The sequence below is a fragment of the Astatotilapia calliptera genome, chromosome 15 (assembly GCF_964374335.1).
Source record: "Astatotilapia calliptera chromosome 15, fAstCal68.1, whole genome shotgun sequence".
Classification (NCBI taxonomy): domain Eukaryota; kingdom Metazoa; phylum Chordata; class Actinopteri; order Cichliformes; family Cichlidae; genus Astatotilapia; species Astatotilapia calliptera.
This window is the reverse complement of record NC_137436.1, coordinates 33,341,519-33,350,876: the sequence shown is the minus strand read 5'-3', so window position 1 is coordinate 33,350,876 and position 9,358 is coordinate 33,341,519. Positions and strand designations below refer to the sequence as shown.

The following is a 9,358-nucleotide window of genomic DNA, read 5'->3' as shown; positions in this document are numbered from 1 at the left end:
TATTGTTGTAGCACATGGTAATGCATTAAACCTGCAGTCTTTCTAATGGCCACCAGGGGGCAATTAGATGTGGTTGCAAACAAATATTTGAGGCAATGAGGAAATGCATATATATGCACAGACTGGACAAAGACTAGCAGATGTATGTATAACACACTTTAATGTACACACACACACAGGTGTCCTTGTTTGAGTCCAGTAAATGCGATGTCCCCACACAGACACACTCAGTGATGAAGGCTGTGCTATCAGTCCCACTTGGATGATTTCCTCCTCGTGGTTCTCTCTCCTTCGCTGTCGATGGCCTCATACAGCTGCTGGTCATTTTCCTTCATTGCGTGCAGGTAGCCCAAGTAGCCCACACATAGCGTGATGCTCAGCAGTCCAAAGGCCATCACAGGTTTATTCTGCAAAGTGAAATAGAGATGTTACTGAGCGCGCTCCAGTCCATGCTTTGTGTGAGGGCTGAAGTTCATACTGCTGGTAGAGAAACAACAGGAGAAACCTTTATTACAGTAGTCTAGTACTGCAATTGTTGGTATCGATACCTTGAAAATACTGGGCCAATACTGCTGATACCAGTACCAATACTTTATACTATGAAGAGAGCTTCTGTAAGGGAGAGTAGTGTCATGGTTTAAGAGATGGATTAGGACTCAACTTTATTGTCATTACACATGTATAAACACAGGGTAACGAGTGAGCAAAGAGCAGATTATATACAGATAATCTGTACATTACTATACAGAGAGCAAATATACAGATGTACTATAAACAAATATACTTTAATCATAGTCAATTTGTCAAATTCTCAACACATTTTAAAATTGTATTGAAACTGGGTTTAATGGCTACTTGGACTCTGAATGTGCCTGTCAACAAAAAAAAATCTTAGGACATTTTTCGCAGTGGATGTTTGAGGGGTTTTTTATGAACAAAAACAAAATTGTGTATTTAAAACTAATCAGAGGCTCCAAACTGAGCTTAAATAATAGAAACAAAGCATCGATCCACAACTCCAGCCTCTCTCACCACCAAGCCCCCCGCAGTGCAGCAGGCCGGACACAGTCCGTGTCACTTAGAGGAGAAGAGCTAGTTCACATTCCAAGGTAATAACAACTCATTGGCCTGCAGCTCTCTCGCTCTCTCTCTCTGTGTGTGTGTGTGTGTGTGTGTGTGTGTGTGTGTGTGTGTGTGTCTCACGGGCTTAATGAAGAGCTCGGGGTTCACGGCCCGGAACAGCGTGGTGGTCTGTACGCTCCTCAGCCCAGGTGTCCTGAACCCTTTTTCACCGTGACTCTCCACCCCTGCTCCAGCCTCTTTGTCCGCCATGACCTACACTTCTACACACACAAAAACAGAGTACAGTACACTTAAACCACCTAAGCTAGCTAACTAAGCGCAGCCATATTGAAAGTCAAAGACAGCCAGGAAAACAAGTGTAGCGCTTTTCCAATCACAGCGCTCTCTGTGGGTGTGAGCGGGAAAAACATGTGCAGGACGCATTCAGGAAACAGAGACTGAAAGGGAGGCTCTGATGTTTAATGCTCAACCTTGTGGACATATGTTTCTTGAGTGCGTTCTTTAGTGTATTTGTGTTTATGCTGATGTTCATAAATAAAGTCCAGGCAAAAAAAAAACAAACACGTGACCGGAAGTATCTGTGTGGCTGTCATAATAAGAGTTGTATTTACACAAATGAAAACTGCAAACTTGTAATTCAAAATTTACTATATTTTAACTACTTGTATACAGAGATGGGCAGTAACGCGTTACTGTAATCTGATTAATTTTTTCAAGTAACTTGACCAACACTCCTGCGCTCCGAATTTAGCTGCGAAACTCGCACTTATAAGCGAAGGAGGATGGGGCGGAAGGAACAGGAGTGGAGATTAGCCAATCAGAAAGCAGGACACCCCGCTGTCTGCCATTCACAACCACAGAGCAGAGCGAGTCACGGACAGTTTCCTTCAAAGCCCGTACTCGCTGGAGAAAGGAGAGAGACTTTGGGAAAGATGGGATCGTTATATGTTAAAAGACTAGAAACTGATACCTATGTGATGCAGAGGAGTAGTCGTGATTTTGTTTGAATGCAACATACACCTGTGTAATATGTAATATGTGTAAGTAAAACAAGGCGATGTGTAGTTTGGAATATGTGAACATATGTGAATGTGTTGGTTTCCCTTGCCCTCTTTAGTTCTGTATGTAAAATAAGATGAAAATCAATAAAGAGAAAGTATTTTAAAAAAAAGCTCATACTCATTAATTTCAAGTCAGATCAGTCACTCGTTATTTATGTTACAAAAACGCAGAGGTGTGAGACCAGGCGGAAGGCTTTTTGTTTTGTTTTATAAATTCAAATAATTTTCATTTTTGTCTCAAGATAATATTGATACGTGTAAGCATTTGCATGAGCTGTTTCTTTTGTTAATTATATATTTTAAAATACTTTTAAAAAATATCAAAATTTAGGCTTGTGTTTCTGAATCCATGAAGAACAGATTCTTTCCAGAGATATGTGGGCCTCATAGGACTACCACCACAAACATATGATTTAAGAGAGGCCTTCTTGAATGTTACACTGAGGGCCAGATTAGGCTGTTCTTATGTTCTTTACTTTGTTATGCCATGGGCAAAATACTATCAATATATTTTGAATGAACTCAAAGCATGATGATATTACATGCCATATATACAGTAATATATACAAAACTGCTGTGTCATATTGAGTAAGCTGTTTATTTATTATTAATTCTGCCATATAACTTTTTGGTAAATGGCATAATTTCTTACACGCGTCTTCAGCCTGCACTGCATTTTCTCAAAAACAAGGCAGCTAAATATGCGACTGGACATAGTGTCTGAAGTTCCTCTAAAACATTTCCAAGGACACTTTCACGGAAATTACATAACACCAAAGACTGCAGACAGCATAACTGAGTTTTACTGTCGCTGAGGTTACATAGTGACAAAAACATTTTTTATATACTGGCTTCACATTATAGGTGGAACACCTGTACCTGTATCTAATTTGTGTAATATACTGGGATATTTATAATTAGAGCTGTTTGTTATATTTTGTAACTTTTGAATATATTGCATTATTTAATTTAGAGTTAGTTACTGTCTTGGAGCAACTGCGACCACATCATTTACTCTGGTATTAACAAAGTATTCTGATCTCAAGATATTTATTCTACGCCACATCTTCTAAGGGATTTCTACCCAGAAAAAAGTATAACAAAAAGAATATTATGAAGTTTAGTAATTCAGAAAAATTATTAATTTATTGATTTAATTACCTTTTTAAAAGTAGTAGAGTAATAATGTAGTATTCAGTAGTATTGAAGTAAGGATGGCACACCAACATGTCTTGTTTACTGTGATTATTAATCATTTACATCTACATTTGTTAGAGCACTAAAGGACGAGAACAGCTACGATACATCCTGTCGCCTGTGATCCTAGTGGTAAAGGAAGTACTAAAGACATAAAGACCTTAATGTTGTTCACTTAATTCAACATTATTATTCCCTGAGCTCAGGTTATTGTAACATCTGCAACTGACCAACACAAAAGTCACCCAAAGTTCAAGCTCACAGCTGTAGAAAACATTCATACGTGACAAGGTGCTGACTGCTGGCATGCAGTTGAGTCATTGGTTAGGTTTTGGGTGCCCAAGTATAGTGGGGGCTAACGATACTCTCACTCAACTAGTCATGGCAGATGGCTGCCTTTGCCTGACCCTCACTTGGCAACAGTGGGAAGGGAAATCTTTACCACTGCACTTGCCTTTGAACAAGCCTCAGAAATTATCTGATAGTTGGAGTTTCTTTGTATAATTCTGGGTTATTGTAGACTCTTTACCTTACAATATAAATCACTTTGAGGCAACTGTTGTTGTGATTTTGTGCTATATGAATAAACTTAAATGAAAATGAGGCATGAAAATGGCAGCTTGAAGACTCAGGCCTTAGGTTTGATGTATGATTAATTTATCAGCAGGTAAGGAGATCGCATTCTCATCAAAGTTGCATGTTTCCATCCTGCCAGATAGAAGAGGATAGAAAGATAACACAGCTGAAACGGTGCATGTTTCCCCCCCACAATGAGCTTGAACAGGCAGCATATATTTACATTAGACAGCTCCATGGTGATGGTGTCTATCTCTGCACAAACACAGACACTCACAGGTAGGAAAACAAAACAAAAAGTGTGTGATCCAGCCAGCCACAGGCTGCTGTTATGTCTTCCTGGAAAGGTGTGGCACTGAGCTCTTACCTGCAAGTAAGCAGTGAAGGACGCGTAGTTGATACTCGACACAATCCGCTACCAGAGAGAAGAACGCCCTCCAGCACCACCGGTAAGCTATCTGCTGTTTCTTTACTGTATGACAGAAATACAACCTCCTCACTGTGTCTGTGGGTGATGTTACTCTCTGTGTTTGGACAGTTATACAATACCATAAGAGTATATCATACGTGACATTTTGGGGCATTCAAAAGGTAAAAAGCTTTTTTGGATCACTACAGAAAAGTGGAAGGACCTTTGAGAATATGTTATTAGACTTTGACAACACTTTAGCAGGTTCGGAAACAAGAAAAAGAAACTTGGTTGTATTTCCACACGTATGTGTATGTATGTGTGTTTGTTGTTTCGTGTTTAAGAATAGAATATTGCATCTGTGACAAAGTGTGATACCAAAAATTGTCAGTTGCAATATATCTTGTAATCCTTCTTTGATGTAGCCTGTATAGAATCTGCCAGTGTCCAAGGCTGGATAACCAGCTGGGGAAAGGGCGTAGGGAAGCTTTGTGCAGTTTTGAATAACTGCAAATTAGTTTCAGTGGATCACAGAGCTACTTTTACTATTATATAAGAATCATGTATCACAAGTAGTTGGGTGAAAATTTTAATATCAATTATAAATATTTGTTTTTACCATAAATGATCTTGTAATTTCCTGTAATTAATCTAGCCCCATACAGATGAGATCAGACCAATTAATCGGTAAAAATCATGTTTTTCTAAGGTGCCTCAGCCTCAGCGCTTCTTTGCAATGATCTTTCATGCGTCTGGAACTGTACAGGAGAGACAACCAGAGGCTCTCTCATTTGATTATTGGATGATGGTAGAGCACTAATATGTTGGTCCAAAATGTCCCCTTGGGGTTCAGTCAGGTTGATGGTGACTTTTGGTCCAAATCAAAGTGCAGTTAGATCCATGGGTACTTTGACACAGTTTCTGTAATGTTGCTCTAAAGTTGGTGAATTGATGTGTGGCAAGCTTTACAGTGGATCTTATACTAAATCATGCCTGAAGTACAGACTTTAGCTTAAATAAAAACGATTGCATGAACTATAGCCATTTTTATACATTATGCTTGTCCAAAAACGTATGTATATAATACATATTGCAAAATGAAAAGAAACAAGGAAACTGCATACATAATGCATGTGATTTAAAGTTAAGTTGACATCCTATGACTTTGGTTGTACATGACTACTGGTTTGTTCCCTGACAGGAGATCAAAGATGAACTGGGGTTTTCTAGAGAATGTCCTCAGTGGGGTCAACAAGTACTCCACTGGAATTGGGCGAATCTGGCTCTCTGTGGTCTTCCTCTTCAGGATCTTGGTGTATGTGGCAGCAGCTGAGCAGGTGTGGAAGGACGAGCAGAAGGATTTTGTTTGTAACACACAGCAGCCCGGCTGTGAGAACGCCTGCTTCGACCACTTCTTCCCTATTTCGCAGGTACGTCTCTGGGCTCTGCAGCTCATCATGGTGTCAACCCCTTCACTGCTAGTAGCCCTTCATGTGGGTTACCGGGAGTACCGAGAGGCTAAACACAAGCGAAAACTGTACCAGGACAAGGGGCGCATCGATGGAGGTCTTTTCTGCACCTACACTGTGAGCCTCATCTTCAAGACAGCCTTTGAGGTGGGCTCCCTGCTGGCTTTCTACTTCCTGTATAATGGCTTTGAGGTCCCAATGCTGCTGCAGTGCAGCCAGAGCCCGTGCCCCAACACAGTGGACTGTTTCATTGCCAAAGCCACAGAGAAGAAGATCTTCCTCTACATCATGGGTTGCACTTCCGTACTATGCATTGTTCTGAACTTCACTGAGCTCATGTACATTGTGTGGAAACAGCTTTGGAAATGTTTAACGAGGAAGTATATTCCCATGGAAAAGAAGATGTTCAGCCACAGCCAGCCATCTGTTTCCATTGTCAACAAGTCTGCCTCAAATGAACCCACAGCAAACACAGAGGTGTGTATGACACAGCCAGCAGCTGCTCAGGAAAACCTGCCTGACCAGTCCTAGTGGGCTGGGACACTGCCAACATCTGACACTGAAAGAACCTCAAATGAAACCCAATACAAACACACACACATATATATATATATATAAGCTAGCCAAACGAGGAGATAGAAGTCACTGACATCAACACGAGGAAGCTCCTGACTGTATGATATGTGTAAGGAAGGAGGCTGCGGACTCCAGGATGAGACAACGAACATCCACAAGTACATAAGGAAGATGGCCACGACCAACCGTGTGCTCAATGAATACCTCAGGCAGCAGAAACCCAAGAAAGAGTAGGAACCATCATGGAAAGACAGGCCGCTGCACACAATGTACCACTGGCAGATAGAGGAAGTGGCTGACATCGACAAATCCGACCAGTGGCTGGACAAAGCTGGAATGAAAGAGAGCACAGTAGCACTAATTATGGCAGCATATGAACAAGCTCTAAGTACAAGAGCCATACAGACTCCAGGTGCAGGCTGTACAAAGATGCCCCTGAGACAATCCAGCACATAACAGCAGGGTGCAAGATGCTAGCAGGCAGGGCATACATGGAACACCATAACCAGGTGGCCGGCATAGTATACAGGAACATCTGTGCCGAGTATAACCTGGAAGCCCTGAGATCAAATTGGGGGACGCCCCCTCGTGTGGTCGAGAATGGCCGTGCTAAGATCCTGTGGGACTTCCAGATACAGATGGACAAAATGGTGATGGCTAACCAACCGGACATAGTAGTGGTGGACAAGCAGAGGAAGACGGCTGTAGTGATAGAGGTAGCAATACCGAAATACCGCAACATCAGGAAAAAGGAAGCTGGAGAAGTACCAAGGACTCATAGAAGAGCTTGAGAAGATGTGGAGGGTGAAGGTAACAAACCCCAGTCACCACTCACAACACTCAAACACAGTGTGCTTGTCAGTAGCTTTTATTGTTGTTGACTCTTGTTCCAGACAGTTGTGATCGCTTGATGAGCTGCAGCTGGCACAGCCCCTCAAGCCAGCTGCACCACCTCTCCCCTGCTGCTGAGTCAAAGACCACAGCTCTGTCACACCATCCAATCCACACGTGCAAAGAAATCAAAGCACAGATGTCCATACATTATGTATAATAATGAGAAATGACACAGGGAAAAGTATTGAAGATAGGTAAGATAAGTGCAAAAACAGCATGGACAGTCATGACACCAGCTAAAATCTATCAGTAATTAGATTCCCAGATGATTAAACATGCAACTATTTTGCTGGTAATACCTAAAATGAGTAAAGAAAATCAACAGCCTATTTATGCAAGATAATTCATAATTTTATTGGGGGGCTACATTGGTTGGGTCTGATTTTTGGGGGGACATAACCCTCCTAACCCCCTTGGAAATTACACCCCTGGCTGAGAGTTCACAGAAGGGGCCCACTTCAGGATTTTTGAAGACAGTTTGTGTGGAAGAATAGGCCAAAATTAAACCCGAGCAAAGTCTGTAACTAGTTTCTCCATACAGGAGGTGTCTTTAAGCTGTCAAAAGTATTAAATAAATTTCAGTATGAGCGCTCCGAGAGAGTCAAAAAGTGCTATATGACAAACAGTCCATTTACCATGTGTGTCATTTGTTTTTGTTTTTTTTGGATGGGTTTGTTATCGACATCTGGTGAGAATTTCATGTTGATAGCAAGTTTGAAAATATATTCACTGGTGACATGTTTATTACTTAATTTAACTGCTGTATGTATAGATGTGTATAGTGATTGAGAAAGGTAATCTCAAAAGTTGTGACAGGCCTTGAAAAACTACAAACCATGATTACATAGTTTGCAGAATAACCTTTGGAGGCAACATTTTCTATATGAAAATACTGACAAACTCTTTTTTTTTCTTCCCCCAGTTAAGTGAAGTTGACAGGCATTTATATTCTCACAGCCCTCTTAAGATCATTTCAGTCAGGGTTAGGTCTGGACTGTGAAACATTTATTCTTTTCTTTTTCAGCCAGTCTGTTGTAGATTTGCTCCTGTTATTGGAATCACTGTCTGAACACAGTACAGAGAAGCTAACTACACTCTACTCCCAGAGAGGTCAATTACCTTGTTAATAGTGTTACATCCTTATTGCACATGACTCTGGATGCTCCAGAGAATAGAGAGCCTCATATCATAAGTTGGATTCCATGGCGTAACTCTCAAACGTGCACTTTAACCCATAAACCTGACATTAAATGGCATCTCACTAATTTAGAAAATCTTCATTTAGCCTGAAAGAATTGTTTGTTACTCTATTTAAAGTCCTCCGTAAAGATGCTCCCAGGTCTCACAAATAACCAAATGTGACCTCCACCTCTGTTCTTGAAATGTTTTCATAGTGTGAAGATAACATTTTGCATGGTTTAATTAAATACATATACTAGTTCTTGTAGAAAAGGGATATGAGGTGGTACATCCCTATTCTCTTTTGAGGAATTTTGAATGTTCTCCATATACTGACAATGTTGTGGCTGCTGCTATTGTCATGCTAAACTTACGATGCTTTGTCTTTTGTTTTCTTTCTCAATCTGCAAAGCTATGATGTCTGCTGTGTGTGTGTGTGTGGGGAGGGGGGGGGGGGGGAGTCTTTCACATTTCTAAACGGTCCTTCTGTAACTGAACTGATATCAACAAGCACTTTAGATAATATTCCACAGGAACGTCCTTTATTGGTATGTTTGAGAGGATGACTTCAACTGAAACCCCCTGCAGTAATAGTTAACACTGACAGGTTTTGCTTAGCTAGCATAGATAACATTAACAATTTATTCTTTTTCTTTAAATCTGTATGAATAAAATGCTATACTTGTTTATGAACATTTGAAGTGAAATAAAGAATGATTAGAAGACCCTTGAACAAAGTCTGCTGTCTGCTCCTTCTGATTCCCTGCTTTGATGGACAGTTATGAAGTGTGTTCTAAAACAAGGTGGCCATATCATCTATTTTTCAAATTGACCAGTGCACTGGTCACAGTAAAAGTATAGCATTTGAAACACAGGATAAGATGACTTGCACTGAAATAACTTTATGCGCTTAA

General features: G+C 40.6%; 2 protein-coding genes across 2 annotated transcripts; one reads left to right on the top strand and one right to left on the bottom strand.

Annotated features, from left to right (window-relative positions):
- Positions 1-141: 141 nt before the first annotated feature.
- On the bottom strand, positions 142-1,631 carry smim8 (small integral membrane protein 8). The gene is made up of 2 exons (XM_026194495.2): positions 1,204-1,631; positions 142-407 (listed from the first exon to the last, which is right to left on the bottom strand). The coding sequence occupies exons 1-2, from the start codon at positions 1,330-1,332 to the stop codon at positions 249-251; spliced, it is 288 nt and encodes a 95-aa protein (XP_026050280.1). The 5' UTR covers positions 1,333-1,631; the 3' UTR covers positions 142-248.
- A 2,641-nt stretch (positions 1,632-4,272) lies between these two features.
- Positions 4,273-6,476, top strand: gjb7 (gap junction protein beta 7). Its single transcript, XM_026143570.2, has 2 exons — positions 4,273-4,366; positions 5,528-6,476. The coding sequence occupies exon 2, from the start codon at positions 5,538-5,540 to the stop codon at positions 6,324-6,326; it is 789 nt and encodes a 262-aa protein (XP_025999355.1). The 5' UTR covers positions 4,273-4,366; positions 5,528-5,537; the 3' UTR covers positions 6,327-6,476.
- The last annotated feature ends 2,882 nt before the right edge of the window (positions 6,477-9,358 follow it).

What these genes read in the sequence shown, in the direction of transcription:
- gjb7 (XM_026143570.2), top strand. Translation starts at nt 5,538, where the DNA reads ATGAACTGGGGTTTTCTAGAGAATGTCCTCAGTGGGGTCAACAAGTAC.
- smim8 (XM_026194495.2), bottom strand. Translation starts at nt 1,332, where the DNA reads ATGGCGGACAAAGAGGCTGGAGCAGGGGTGGAGAGTCACGGTGAAAAA. An exon ending in CCGAGCTCTTCATTAAGCCC is followed by an intron (nt 408 to 1,203) that starts GTGAGACACACA and finishes TTCACTTTGCAG; the next exon opens with AATAAACCTGTGATGGCCTT.